At 41.6% G+C, this 16,259-nt stretch overlaps 1 protein-coding gene across 2 annotated transcripts in view; it reads right to left on the bottom strand.

Moving 5' to 3' along the window:
* Nucleotides 1-11,761, bottom strand: part of ano5b (anoctamin 5b) — a 28,827-nt gene extending 17,066 nt beyond the window's left edge. Inside the window, exons 1-3 of one of the 2 annotated variants that reach the window (XM_085455313.1) lie at nt 11,467-11,761; nt 6,812-6,856; nt 1,266-1,324 (exon numbers count right to left, since the gene is read on the bottom strand). In XM_085455313.1, coding sequence (XP_085311439.1) covers nt 1,266-1,324; nt 6,812-6,856; nt 11,467-11,533 — 171 coding nt within the window. In that variant the 5' untranslated portion in view covers nt 11,534-11,761. The remainder of the gene's footprint in view (nt 1-1,265; nt 1,325-6,811; nt 6,857-11,466) is intronic. The other variant, XM_085455316.1, reaches the window with a different exon arrangement.
* Between the last annotated feature and the right edge of the window lie 4,498 nt (nt 11,762-16,259).

The following is a 16,259-nucleotide window of genomic DNA, read 5'->3' as shown; positions in this document are numbered from 1 at the left end:
CTATTCTTTATCGGCCCATCACAGTAGCGGCACCATTACTTTCAAAGCCAGCAAGCAGTGCACTTCATTTCTTCATAGACAGCGGCCTGTTGAGTGCAATTCAACGATTTTAAATACAGCATTGCAGAACTCATAGTTGTAGGAAATTCAGATGTTAACAATCGGGGATAATCAGTATTTTTCAAGTATTTTTTTCCACACGAAGTAGAAATATTTCTAGGATTTTCTTGTGAGTTTCCTGTTGATTTCTCCAGGTAATTTAGCTAACTCTGAAACAACAGTGCTTAGTGGTTTAATAAAAAAAAAAAATAGAATAGAAGCACTCCAGATCATTCCCCTCCCCTACTTTGTGTCATACCTGTCACAGGATCACAGTGCTGAAAGTGAAAGACAGCATCTGATTTAAGTGTTGTTTGCACTGTGGATCGTTTCAGATGCAGTGCTAAAAATCAGATGGGGCGGTAAAAATAATTTGGCAGAAGCAGGGACATATAGACCAGAGGCAGAGGAATACAGCTTGGTCAACTACACCCTGTTTGGACGGTTAATAAAACATCTTTTGACCTAATGAGAAAATTTTAAAAATATAGCGATTCAGTGTTCAATGGTTATGCACTGAAACCTCATGCACACATATCAGAAATATACCATCATTTGTATTATTAAGATACATAGTGCATCTGTGGAATGACCTCATTATGTCACTGAAAAACCAAAGAGACAGTTTATTTCAGTCTTGCTGAAATGAGCGGCACTCTGTGATAACATGGCTATCTTGTGACTCATCAGAGTCATCAATCAGAGGGGTGAGTCACCAAAGGGTCATCTAAGATTTTAAAATTACTCATACATACAGTGAACACTGACATAAACAATTTAGTTGACTACAAAGGAAATAACACACAGACAAAAGGCTGCTCAATTAACTGTTAATGGAAATCTTAATGGAAATAGATATTTTTATATATGCTTGTTTACATTTAGTAGGGAGATAGGAATCATCATGAAGTTAGCAACTAGCAGCGTTTCAATGCATCCAGTATGTATTGTATTAAACAAAGGAGGCATAGCACATTAACCAGTGCTTTGTGTGCACATCGGTTTACTTTTGAAAAATAGTTGCTCTGAGCTGACCAGCTCCTCTCATACAACTAGCAAAAAAGTGATAAACCTTTAACTGTCATTCCCAAAATGTCTTAATTTTTTTTAGCTAGCTAGATAGAAAGGGAATGTGTTGAAATGCTCACAGATACACCAGCACTCACTTCTGTATTTCCTGGCAGTGGTGCCCTTTCAGATAAAGAACCATTTCCGCTGCTTTCATCTGCAAAATAAATGAAGAAAAGAATAACATCAAGAGAATTATACAGCTGTACAGAAGAGTGCAGTAACAATGCTGTTCATGTTTTAGAATTCAGTCTTTGGTATGTAATAGCATAGTAATTATCTAGTTATTATCGTATTATTGTATTGTAATTGAACTGGTCTAAATACACTCCATCCATTCATCCATCCATTTGCTTCCAATCCAATTCAGGGTCACGGAGGTGGTGGAGCCTCCTCCAGCTGCCATAGGGTTAAAAGTGGCATACACCTTAGACAGGAGTTAACTTGACACACAACTCAGTGTGAGGAATATCTGCAGAGAAACCACACAGGCACATGGAGAACATGCAAACTCCACACAGAACGGTCCCATGAACTCCAGACTTTCTTGCTCTGAGGTGCAACAAGATGCTAACTACTCCACCACTTTGCTGCCCAGTCGAATAAGTCGAATCATTAAATGATATATTTGTTCATGTCAGTAAATGGTTGTCTCACGTAGGACTTAGTGGTCTTTTTCATGTTAGTTTGTGTTGCTGAAGGATTAGCAGCACATAAACTCAAACATAGCCAATCTTAAACAGGTAACCCAGAGACGGGTACCTGGTTGAAGTGAATTAAGCTTAAAATGCACATACTTACAAATTTGCAGACTTTAAGCAAAAAACATGATTAATGAATTAAACATGATTGATTTTTCTAACTTCTCAAAAGCAATAGTTGCATATATATCATCTAAATTGACAGTAAGTAACTGTTAAACTAGTTCAAATAATTTGGACCGCAGGATAAATTAAAGCTCACTCATAACAAAAACATCCCTTTAAGAAGAATCAGCTGCCAAATTACTGTTATGGCTACAAATGCATAGTAGACAGCATCAATATAACAAGAGCCAATGAAAAAAAGACTACAGGAGGCAATATCAGGAGATACTGACTATCACCATGTTTGTAAGTACTGAGTTGAGAGAGATGAAAACACAAAGGCCACATTGCACATACACACTTATGCAATGGCTCGCCACATTCCAGCAGAGCCTCTCCGGCCCTGCGTGGCAGACTCTGGCAGAGGAAATGTGCTCATGTTGCACTGCTCTGCTAGCCGCCTGCTTCCCTATTATTCCTGGATGGTGGGAAAGCTGCACTTCCTGTGGGGGAGGCTGCATGACAAAAACATCAGTGAGAGGGAGGAGCTGGCCGTTGAGGTTGCTGTTGTATCAAAGGGTCCAGCCTCCTCCTAAAAGAAGCACACACGCAGCACACAAAGAACACAAAGCGCTTCAGTCTCCCTCAGCTTGCACTGGCAGAGACCTTTCGTTAAGCAGGAGGGTCTGACAGACAGCAGTGACAGCCAATAGCAGCAGTACTTCACTGAGAGGCCTAAAGAGGCACTTGGAGTAAGAATATGGCATATCAGTTAGACTATAAGAATCCACAGGAAATATAAGTAGCATATTACACCGTCTTTCCAATTAACCCTGTGTGAGCTGCTTTTTTCCTCTCCTATCTTTTTTATCCCACTTGTTTTGGTCTAACTCCAACTGTGCCAAGCCGTCCACAGTTATCACAACCTGGCTTAGAGCAAACAAAGGCAAAAGGCCAGCAACTTCCACAGAGAGACAGACTGAAGGAAAACACAAAGTAGCGTTCCCTCTGTGAAACAGGGCAACAGACACACTTACTAGAACAGATGGCCATAAATGAGTCTTCACTGGAAATTACTACCACGTATTAAAATGAGACAGCTATTAATTTGGGCAAAATTGAATAAGTGAGAAGTGCCATGCGCTCTTTTAACTACCCACTTTCCACCCATTTAACCCAATTACACGTCTCCTGCTATCTATTTACAGGAGCTGAGATACTCTCTCGTCAGCATGATTGTCAAAAAACATGTTACTAACTTCGTGGGAAATGAACAGTGGCATTTTGAACCATCTCCAAAACAAATTAGAGCACCATTGCTGAGTATTGACCCTGATATAGCCAAACAGCATTTCAAAACCTGTTGCATGACTGAGATGCAGTTGAGAGATGTGCTTTTAGTGATTCCAGTTCATAAAAAGTTGTGCATACCTCATGCCCATAGGTCCTGCCCTGTAAGACACACCACAAGGCCAAAACTGGAAGTAGATCAGTGCAAACTCATCCAGGAGGTAGTGACTTTATACATGTGCGATGCAGCCAAGAACAGAATCAACTAATCTCTTTTCCTAAATGAGTTGATTCTATCCAGAGACATGATGCTGTACTGATGTTCAGACGGAGCAGAGGAAGGCGAGAGATTCACATGTAGCCGAAGCAGAGGCATCTGCTGGTGTTATGAGCTGTAAACAGAACAAGGTTGTAGCAGATGTATGCACTGAGCTTTCAGAGCTTTATCATAAGAACAATCGAAAAACTATTTTCGCATCTTTACTTTCTGCATCATTGGAATTTGAATCGTGTTAGGAAATAACAATCATTAAGATCTTTAAGATAAAGTCTATCTGTGTTGTGCGAAAGTCTTGAGCCACCCCTCATTCTTGTAATAGTGGGCTTCAGCAATAGTTCTTCAGACCTTCCAAAGGTCTCTCAAAGTTTTCTTTTGTCATTAGCTGTTTTTTCACTTATTTTCAGTCTACTCTTTACAAATCCCCACTTTCAGAGGAACATTTGTTTTATTGTATAAGCCACTTAAAACTGACCTAATCATCGTTCAACAATAAAAAAAAAAAATCACCAACTCAAGAGATGAACCTGACACAGGACCTGGGAGATGCACCCACTGATCCATCTAATGTTTGCTGAAGCCACATCAGAAATATCAATAAGCCATTTCTAACGAACAGGAACCAGGAAAGGAGGCTGAGGTATGCCAAATTACACAAGGAATGGACTAAATGAATCCAATTTTCAGACCTTTGGTTTGATACAACATCTGTATCTGTAAAACACAGTGGAGGCGCCGTCCTGGTTTGGCGCTGCGTTCCAGACAAATATCTCCCCTCAATTACTGCTTCACATCAAACTTATTCCGTCAGCAAGATTAAGAACAGTGAGGAGTGACCAGCATCAGAGTTGGAAAATCTCCATTACTCTAAATAATTAAAGAAATCAGAAATCAATTCACATTACATGAGTGGAAGAGAAGAGGAGACCTTGTGCCAGGATACCGGTTCCCTAAAGACAGCACTGATCTTGCAGAATAGAAAGAAAAGAAAGCAGGGGCTATAACACTTCTGTCACTGCTATCGTCTAACAATAATCTATCTTTATCCAGACAATCTAATGATATGAAAATACAGACAAGCCCGTGCTGCCTTTCTATTTACAGTAAACTGACAAAACTTGATTCTGTGCTCGCTCCACTCTTTGCAGGCAGGCAGCCTGCTCAAAGGATATGTGTTCATGAAGATATATGCAAAGCTGGACTAAGGTACAACCAAAGTAGTCAAATGTACCTCTGCACAATCACAATCATTTCTGCTACAGGACTGCCTGTTACAGAAAAGGTGTCTCTAATTTCTGCAGCTTTGGGGACACATGCAGCCCCCAGATGAGACGCACACATAGCTTCACTTTTTGTGTGACGCTGTAAGGCTAGCAGCCTCATCACACTGAGTCACCGAAACAAAGATTATGAAAGTCAACCTGCATTTCTCCATCTGAAACAGCATCCTGGGTTTAGTGTTTATCTAACATGAGGATGTGAAAGTTTACATCACCTACCCACTCAGTCACCCACTCATGTGTACGTTAGCCACATGAATGGCTAATGTACACCCCCTTACTGCTTCCCTAGGAATTAAGAGGAAGAATAGCAGGCAGGTGCTGGTAATCAAATACACTTGATTTAAAGATCACTGTAAGTGTGAACACCTCTATTAAAGCAGACGTTTGGGCAATTTGGAGGTCTAGGTGTGTGTTATTATCACAATACACACAATATGCGTTATTACATATTACCAAGAGGGACATCAATAATAGAAAAACAATTGCTGCTCATTAATTTGGATAGGATTATAAGGCTATTTCCACACCGTCTGAAGTTCATCCTTCTACAGTGGGAAACATTATCCACAAGTGAAAAACACAAGACAGCTTCCATTCTTCCCAAGAACACATTCTAGCAAATTCACCTCAATGCGATGCTCAAAAAAGAGTTGAATCTCAGACTTTAAAAGACTTAGGTTTGCAAAGTTACATTTGAACAAACCACAAGACTTCTGGAACCAAAGTGGAAATGCTTGGTCATAATTCACAGCACCGCGTTTGGCAGAAACCACACACAACATGACACAAACACCTCATTCCCACTGTGAACGCCTCTGTATACCAAAGAATTCTGGAGTCAAATGAAAGGTCATCTGTCCAAAAGCTAAACTTAATCATGCAACAGGACAATGACTCGAAGAACAGCATTCTCCAAAATGATATCAGAGTCTGATAAAGTCACTTCAACTTATTGCTCTCAAGGACGGTTATACAATTTAATCACTCGTGGGGTGAACATAGATTTTCACAAACCTGCATGGAGTCCTGTGACTGCGCTTACATTTTACTTCAGTGCTTGTGCTTTATTTGCATTTCTGTGCCACCACATTTGAGAGGAACACACTGTATTTCATTTTTACTTTGAACTATAAGAATGCATTCAAAGTATGATTGTGTTACTCCCTGTAATAATGAAGGCATACTTTACAGGCTAACATACCACAGGCTAAGAATAAGCTACCGCAGAAGGACTGATGGCTACCTAAAGAAAAAGCTAGCTGTAGTAGCTATCCTTCTTTACTCAGCAAAAGACTATCTGAAGCCAAATGAGGGTTTTTTTCTTCTTCTTATGTCAGACTTATGTTTGAATATGGTAGTCCCTAATTTCTCGGTGATTAGTGGACCTTTTTGGGTAATGTTATCAAAGGTTGCTCATTCTTGATGCTGTAGTGGAAGCACTGAGGCAAAGTATTCAGGCAGAAGCTTGTTAGAGCTTCAACATATCTCTCCTGGGCCCACAGAGTCCACAGGCTGTGCTACATACCGCATTTGTGAGTAAAATTATACATGCAGGAGTTTTTCTGCTTTTATAGTACTAGCAAAACTTTGCTATAAAAAGTTATACATGTTGCTTATGATATAAATCATCAAATAGCCTAGCCACAAGTTGAAATACCATGGGCACATATCTTAATTCAGCGTCTGGGTGCATGCACCAGTACAAATAGTACAAATTTGACACAGTACACAGCACATTAAGCTACCAGACGGCAGACACTTAAGCAAATGGCTACAATATGAAAGCTGAGATAGCAGACAGAGAGGCATTTGATTCTGATCAGCAAACAAACAGGAAAGCCGTAACAAATTTACATAAATGGAGCATACGCAGTGACATTAAACATGATGACGGCACGCGATGGAGGGTGCGAAGAGAAATAGCAGAGATTACAATGACGCGAGGACGGACAGACAGGCGTCACATAAAGCCTCTGATCTGCCCATACCTGGGTGGAGATTAATCCTGAATGCAGTCAACACAGCAGGAACATCTTTAAGGGACAGACAGACAGTGGTTAGGAGGTGGAATTAAACTGTAGATCAGGACAACACAAAGGTTAAATATTCAGCCATCAGACTTTCACTTACACAAGCATTAAAAGAACAGCATAAAAGTACAACAGAGAGTCCTATCACTGCTGGAAATCAGACCACAGCTTTTATATGTTGCAGATCATCGAGACCACTAATGAAAAGCACTCGCTGTGTTTTTGTACCTTTGATTCAGTATCAAGCAAATCGTTTTTACTATGACTCAAGCAACATGCGTGGGCGCCTATGGTTCAGAAGAGGCCCCGCTAACAACTCTCGTGTAGCTCTTCAGTGTGCCTGGCACAGAGCTAGAATGTCCTTCTTGCTGTACTGAAACAGGCGTTCTATATTTTACTCGATTAAGAGCTCTTCAGAGTGTCGTTCGACCTTCCACTTTGACAAATGGAAAACACAGCACTGGTTTATTATGACAGCATAATCCTTTCTCAAGAGAAGTAATACAAACATATCACAGACTGCTCTACAACTTCTCTCTATTCATGAGTTTAATAATACCAGATGGGGCATGAGGGCTCAATTGCAAATCGATGTATATGAAATATTAATGCGATGAACAATACTGTAGTCTAAATAGGGGTTCCCACTCAAAGTCATCCAATATGCAGGATCACGCGAACCACAAGTGAGTCTTGATGAGAGCATCAGGCAAGTATGTCAGGTTTTTACAAAAAGAACTGAATTAAATTTTAAAATTTGATGCAAAAACGCAAATAAGAACTTTTAATCTTGCAAGCACGGTGCACACCCTGTTTCAGTCAAACCACAACATCCTGAGCTCAAACCCAGGGCCTCTGTCTTCTAGGACGAGGCATCCTCAAAGTCTGCCACTCAACATTTCCTGTCAATACAGCTGACTATATTCAAAATGCATCCAGATTAATATAAATGTTGTTTGAAAACATTGAATACGTGAGGCTTTAAACATATACAAGGGAACACTACTGATAAAGTGGGTTGTTTTTTAATGGTGTCTTATTTTTAGAAAGCATTGTTTGAAATGTTGACAGTTGTGTTTTCACATTTGTATCATGCTCATGTTGTTGCCAAGAACACAAGTTTCCTTTCTTATCATCAGGAAATTGTTGATACTTTCCTGACAATTACCGGAAAGCTTGAACAGTGCCAGCTGAAGAGGTCATATGCAGAGCAGAAGTCATAATTCATCGCGTTAAACAGACACAACATAACACGCCTGGACTTCAACACTTGACGTGTCTGACGGGCTTTTAAGGAAGAGATGTTTGACGAAATTTTTTGAAAGGATGACTGGACGAGACAGATTAGGGCACAAAAGTAGCTTCCTTGCGTCTATGATATGAAGGCCTTGGGCGTTTTGTTTGCCCAATAAGTAGATTAACAACATTAACCAATGAGAGACGGCACAACAGTGAGTCAGGTTCCTGCATCCAAAGCTGCCCTGTAAAGAGCACCCATATAGACTGGTGACATATTAAAGGAAAAACTCCTACACTCCTACAGTAAGGATGTTGGTGAGGGGGAATGGTTTGCTGCTTTGAGTGCCCTTATCACCTAAGAAAAGAATCAATATGGAGGTGTTACCTTTTGCCCTGATAAAACACGTCTATCCTGGTGGGACTGGCACGATGGGTCACTGAATCTTTTGATCAGTATGAAAATGACACGAATCATTTGCTACTGAACTTTCCCTCACAAGATCTCCACCCAGTCGGTGATGGTGGTGACAGATAGTGCGTTCCTCTACGGTCATCAAAGCACCAAATCAGGGGCGTATCTTCTGGAAAAACGATATTCCAAGTTTTCATCAGAGTCCCAGCGACTTTTCAGAGGTGTTTTCACATGTGAGCTTTGGGCAAATTTTGCAAAAATTGAGTCAGGATAGATGTTGTTGTTCTTTCTCAAACAAAACACAACAGGAAACACTTCCCTTCAGCTGTTTTCGCGCTACTGCACATGCTCTGTGTGGTTTAGGCGAGGGAGCTCCCTGCATGCCGGAGGCGGCACAGACGACGCCCATTCACTAGCTGTAAATGCAACGAATTCTAAACAGCGCTGTTCACACATCAGCACAGCGTAACATCAAGCATCCTTTGCACTTGGGAACTGACATTTAAAGAGTGTCTAATGCCTGATCCAGCTGATATCAGCCTTCTCACGTGCACCTCTGTCAGGCAGTGGCTAGAGACGTTCAGGGAAGTCTGAAAGTGTGAAAACAACTTTTGAAAATCCGCTAAAACTATTCTGGCATCGTGCGATGGCCCGACACCTTACTAAGACACATGATGGGTTTTTTATTTGTCACTTGTCTCTACAAAAACGTACCAAAAGGTGAAAGCCCAGAGGAAAAAAAGAGGCATATGCCACCTATGATTAAAAATTTATAGAGCAAAAAATGTATTTCATGCCCAAAACAAAAGGTCTGTACTCTGAAAATAGTTCTGGCAGCACAATAAGACCTCATCTAGTCTTACTGTGGTTGTGGTGAGAGGACGTCTTGCTTGCCTGCCATGTGTTATTCTGTTCTGTTTGCCTCCTCAAAGGGAGTAATTTAATTACAAGGCCTGTTTCCATAGCAACTCTTTTGCTCTGCTTCACCTCTGACTGGCAGATGACTTCATCAGCTGGACTGCGGATTGAGATCACCTTAAAAGGAGGCAAATCCCGATATAAATGAGTAATTAATAACTATTGAGGGCACTTAAAAGTGGAGTCATTAAGATTTTTTCCCTGACTGTGAACTGGCCAAGAAAAAGATTTACTGACAGAGGGTGACAACAAGCAGCAGGTTGATTTTAGAAAACCATCCACCAAACGGTATACGCTGTCCATGGACATCTGGTGTTTATCCAGCAGCAGAATGTCATGTACGATTATAAATCAGTGTTTGGGCAGCTGTGAACAAGGTAACACATACAGACACACACACTGAAGTGAGGACTGAATCCTTCCTCTCCTTTGTTTCCCCTTTCACTTGTGGCTGAAAGTCTGGCCTGATAAGAGCCCGAACAAAGCCTCTGTAGAACAGCAGTCTTTTAATCTACTGCTCACTCTAAATAAACAGCCACGTGTCCTTATAAACAACCCTCTAATACACACAGCGGAGGATATGCAAATACAAACAGGGAAAGGTGTAATTGAGGCATCGTAAGCTTAACTCAGACATGGTTTGATTGAATGAAAATGCTGGAAAATGTGTTCTATAAACGTTTTGTTTTTCTCTTCTCATAATGGTCTTGTTGTGATGCAGTGGTCTGTTAGGCAGAGGTAAGCAGGCTCACAAATCTTGTCACAAAAGCAACAGAGGTTTCCAGTGAACCTAATTCATCTTGTCCTCCAGCAGGTCAGCAGATATCAGCACATGCCATGCTCTTACTGCAACTTGAGTATACTTGTATTTTTCCTGTTATGGATTTGTGTTTCTTTTGGAAACCAGAGCGTCTCCTGACTTATGCAAAATCTTGCTGGATGCCTCCAGACGTCTGTGGCTCAGTTTTAGAAAAGCTGAAAAGTTTCCCACTGCACACGTGCAGAGTTTCAAATGTCAGCGAGAGGACAGCATAAAAATGAAGATTTAGTGTTTGTGAGGCAAAGACATGGGTTATTCAGACTGGGATGGACTGACACATAGTGCTCAAAACATTAAAAGTGTCATTAACTCATAGATCTGCTACTTTAGATACTGGAGTGAAAGCAAGTCATTTAATTCATTCATTCATTAGTAAGATTCATTCAGGACACAAGTCCTGTGCAGCAATGTCATACAATCCTCTCAGGACTAAAACGACCGCAGAACCAAACCATTAGGTTTCACAGTGCTCCATCAACTTAACTGACTTTCTAATGTCCACGTAGAAGCAACAAATCACGGTAAGCCGACATAATTCAACCAAATTCACGTCTGAAAGCATTCCTGTGGTGGCACATTGTTCAGACTGTGAACCTCCAGAGAGGTGACTTCATGTGACTATAGGCGAAGAGTCAGTAAAGCCTGACTATCTCACAGGGGGCTAGTCCCATTAGATAAGGTGACACATGTTAGGCTTGACAGATAGCAAAAAGTATGTTTACTCACATGCTTTACAGCATGGATCAATTTGTCTTCTTCTCTAATTTAATTCGTTAAAAAATGCCTGAGATGCTTCTAGGATAGTTTACTACAGTGTACACTGAGATATTGTGCGCTAAAAATAAATATGCAGTCTGGCTCAGTTTGGGAAACAGACTATGTGTGTGACCTCAGTGTCACCCTGCAGTTGTAAGGGACTTGGCTGTATCAAAGCAGTAGACAAGAAGAACAAACAGCATGTGTGTTTTGGTCATGAGATCTCTGGTGCAACCCAGCATCACTAACTGGGCTGTATACAAGCACAAGCCGAGTAACCAAATTACAGCCACATGTAGAAATGGTTTTGCCACGTAAGACTAAACAACTAGAGGACATATAAATATTCACCCTTCACTGCTGAATTGCGAGTTTACAATGAACCTCGGATTACTGTAACTTGTAGAGCGTCGCTCTGCCACAGCAGCTGCCACATTTAGAAATAAAACCGTGCATTTATGCGGTTACCTGCAGCCCTGGCGCTCTGCAGCTCGATCAGAGTCTCATCCTTCGCCTTACCACTTATTCGTCTCATAGCGGCTAGCGCTGTTATTATAACGGCTTCACCTTCTCGGGAAAGTGGGTAAGGCGGTGAGGATGCCGCTGTCTCCTCTCGGTGTCTGTGAAGACCAGCACTGGGTGATCACACACTGAAATCAGCGAAGAGATCCAGGTCAAGGGAGGGTAGATGGATCATATTTACACTATAATCGATTTTCACTGAAACGGTCCCAACACGGCTCCTGAGTGCTAACCGAGGAGACCAGGCATAAAGGGGAGGGGCTCTGATTTTTTTTTTCTGTTTTTTTACGTCGGCAAAACTGGGTGTATGTGTGTGTGTGCAAAAGAGAGAGAGAGATCGTGTAGGAAACATTTGTCATGTGGCGAGGCTGTTTGAGAAATAGCACCATCTTGTGGTCATTTTGTAGTACTGAAGCTTAACTTCCTTTATTTTTATGGCCTCCTATTGTAGTGAGACAAGCCAATATTTCATATGAAGAGTTTGAAAATAAAGAGTTAAAAATCCTACTTTGTTCGATTCAGGCTCATGTTAAAAGGACTTATTTTCTCTCATATATATACATATAGTGTTACAATGGATTCAACACAGCTAGAGGTTCAAATAACTGAGTTCAGTATATGTGCAAGTGATCTCTATGGGCGTGCAGTTCTTGATATGAGCACAGAATCCCATCTTTTGTTCAAACCTTCTGTTTGCAAGGGGCAGCAAATCAGAAGAAAGTTGGCTTAAAGGGTTGGGAGTTAAAACAGTGGATGAGCTGAGGGGCTGCACCAAGGAGCTGTGAAACTTTACTTTTTTAAGTTTTAATATCACTATCTATCGATCGATCGAGATATATATATATATATATATATATATATATATATATATATATATATATATATATATATATATATATATATATATATATGTATATATATGTATGTATAGGTGTTGATCCAGGCCATCAACACGTATGCCCTGTCCGTGATCAGGTACCCTGCTGGGGTAATAGGCTGGCCAAAGGAGGAGATAGAAGCCACTGACATAAAGACAGGAAAGCTCCTTACCATGCATGGAAGGTTTCACCCCAAGTCCAGCACCCTGAGGCTGTACGCTAAGCGGAAGGAAGAGGGCCGGGGACTGGTGAGTGTCAGCACCACAGTCCAGGATGAGACAACGAACATCCAAGAATACATTGGGAAGATGGCCCCAACTGACCGAGTGCTCAGTGAATACCTCAGGCAGCAGAAACCCAAAAAAGAGGAGGGAGACGAGGAACCATCATGGAAGGACAGGCCCCTGCACGGTATGTACCACCGGCAGATAGAGGGGGTGGCTGATATCCAGAAATCCTACCAGTGGCTGGACAAAGCTGGACTGAAAGACAGCACAGAGGCACTAATCATGGCAGCACAAGAACAAGCTCTGAGCACAAGATCCATAGAGGCTGGGGTCTATCACACCAGGCAAGACCCCAGGTGCAGGCTGTGTAAAGATGCCCCTGAGACAATCCAGCACATAACAGCAGGGTGCAAGATGCTAGCAGGCAGGGCATACATGGAACGCCATAACCAAGTGGTCGGCATAGTGTACAGGAACATCTGTGCCGAGTATAACCTGGAAGTCCCGAGGTCAAAATGGGAGATGCCCCCAAGGGTGGTGGAAAATGACCGAGCTAAGATCCTGTGGGACTTCCAGATACAGACGGACAAAATGGTGGTGGCTAACCAACCGGACATAGTGGTGGTAGACAAACAGAAGAAGACGGCCGTAGTGATCGATGTAGCGGTTCCGAATGACAGCAATATCAGGAAGAAGGAACACGAGAAGCTGGAGAAATACCAAGGGCTCAGAGAAGAGCTCGAGAGGATGTGGAGGGTGAAGGTAACGGTGGTCCCCGTGGTAATCGGAGCACTAGGTGCGGTGACTCCCAAGCTAGGCGAGTGGCTCCAGCAGATCCTGGGAACAACATCGGAGATCTCTGTCCAGAAGAGCGCAGTCCTGGGAACAGCTAAGATACTGCGCAGGACCCTCAAGCTCCCAGGCCTCTGGTAGAAGACCTGAGCTTGAAGGATAGACTGCCTGCAGGGGTGAGCGGGGGATATTTTATATCTATATCTATATATGTGGAGAGAGAGAGAGAAAACTGTGAGTTATGCGAAGCGATATAGTGGAATCCACAAATAAAATATTTAACTGGAAATGAGCAGAAAAAAATGACTCTATCTTAAAGACCAGAGGAATATTCTCCTTCATTTTCTCCCGCCAGTTCCTGACCACAACAAATGCAAAAACTAAAGATGCTAAAGATGATTTTCAGTAGCTGACGAGGATGTTTTAGTACTCGTAGACCACTTCTTTACATTAACTGAGCACTCAAGCACTTTCTACTCTACACATCTTTCACTCATTCACACACATTAGTACAAGCTTTTTGCTTTGCCTAATTGTTTTTTTTTTTTGCTGAGACCTTGCTGATGCTTACATCTGATAAACTGCTCTCAACCCTTGTTGCTATTTCGCAGCACACACAAGGTCTCTGTCTGCTTGACAGAAAAGGCCTCCTCCTCCCTCCACAAGCCAATGCTATAGCCACCAAACTCTGGGTAAAACACACACACACACACACACACACACACACACACACACACACACACACACACACACACACACACACACACTGATAGAAGCATCTGAGGACACTTGGGAACAGGGGCGTAATTTCCAGGGTGGTTAGGGAGGTTATGACCCCCCCAATAATCAGACCCAACCAATATAACCCCCTCAATAAAGTTATGAATTATCTTGCATAAATAGGTATAAATAAGTTGATTTTCTTTACTCATTTCAGGTATTACCAGGAAAATAGTTCCATGTTTAATCATCTGGGAATTTACCCAGATTTATTTATTTATTTAGACAGAGATATTACTTGGGAAGCAGCATCTTACCCAAGGATACTTTCTACATGCAGACTGTAAGAACTGGGGACTGAACTAGCTCTGCCCAATGAACCACAGCCATACATAGTTTTAGACACACAGATACCTAGTGTTCAAACCTTCTGTTTGCGAGGGGCAGCCAATAACAGCAGGGTTGGCTTAAAGCTAACTTTGCTCCTTAACCCTTTCACTCATAGTGGTCACTACAGTGGACAGCTATTCAAAGGCTGTTTTCTTGTATTTGTGTCAGTGTTGATGGTATACTTGCACATAAACCACTACACCCTGCCACCCACTGGTCGTTTAATGTTACTAGAGATGTATGTCGTGTTTCATTGTAATTATTGCTATTTAACCCTGTCATGCATGAAGTATGCCAACCTCAATAGGGATTTCATCTTTAGGCATGAAAAGATGAATTAAAGTACTTAAGAGAAAAATCCTGATTGAAGTTGTCATAATCCATGCATGAAAGGGTTAAAGGAGGAGGACCTAAAACAGCTATTTTAAATAAATTCAATGAATTTTCTCTGGCTGATATTTGTCCTTTGAGTTCTGGACATCCTGTGGCAACGCAGCCGTCTACCAGCTTCCTTCTGCAGACGAGCTTTATGGAGATGCTGACATCAGTTTCCAGCAGGACTTGGCACCTGCCCACGCTGCCAAAAGTACCAAAACCTGGCTCAATGATCATGGGATTGTTGTGCTTCATTGGTCAGAAAACTCACCTGACCTGAACTCCAAAGAGAATCTATGGGGCATTGCCAAGAGAAAGATGAGAGACATGAGACTGAACAATGGAGAAGAGCTGAAGGCCACTATTGAAGCATCCTGGCTTACATAACACCTCAGTGGCATAGGGCATATATACTATGCCGCACTGAGGCAGTAATTCATGTGACCCAAACCAAGTACCGAGTACATATGCATGATTACTTTTCAGAGGTCCGACATTTCTCTATTTAAAATCTTTGTTTTATTGTTTTCGTGTAATATTCTGATTTTCTGAGCTTTTGAATTGGGGGTTTTCACAAGTTGTAAGCCATGGCCAACAAAATTATAACAAATAAAGGCTTGAAATATCTCAGTCCAGTACAGCACCTTTGGGATGTGGTAGGATTCACATCATGGATGTACAGCCCAACAAATGTGCAGCAACTGTGTGATGCTGTCATGTCAACATGGACCAGAATTTCCTGCAACTTTCATAATCGATCTGAAGACCATCCCGGTACTAGCAGGCTGCACCTAATGAAGTCATCACTGAGTGTGGTTTTTTAAACATGTGACACGTGTTAGTCCAGTAAATAACGGAGCGCATGGCTGACACAGATAAGGTGTACACAGATTCATAAATACCGCCACTAGGAGGAGCTCGTCTACAGCTAAACAGCTGAGCTTTGTCGTAACCTTGTGCTCGGAAGCCCTCCTTCCTTATTTATCATATCAGGTTTACTTGTGCTGAACCATCAGCTTTAAATAAAACACATACAGCCAACCTGACACAGTTACACCATTTTGGTTTCATTGTCCTCGTAGAACTGAAGCTGAAAACAAACCCAAACCAGCGCAAACTAACGAACAATTAAAGACACAGATGTCATGTGTTCAGTTTGGAACCAGATGGTTGCTATTTTTTATTTCATACAATAAAAATCATTCATTGTCACAGTCTGTTAATTTATTTATTAATTTACTGATATCTGAGGCTTGTTACGTCATATTTCCCGTATGAAAATCGATATAATCTCAATTAATTATTCTTTTTTATTATTGGGATAATGACTGATTGCTGTAATTAGGAGCAGTCATCT

The sequence above is a fragment of the Copadichromis virginalis genome, linkage group LG1 (assembly GCF_057382275.1).
Source record: "Copadichromis virginalis isolate Kocher_CV1m ecotype Utaka linkage group LG1, C_Virginalis_male_GT1.1, whole genome shotgun sequence".
Lineage (NCBI taxonomy): Eukaryota > Metazoa > Chordata > Actinopteri > Cichliformes > Cichlidae > Copadichromis > Copadichromis virginalis.
The sequence above is the reverse complement of the archived record's forward strand: the minus strand, read 5'-3'. Positions and strand labels throughout refer to the sequence as shown.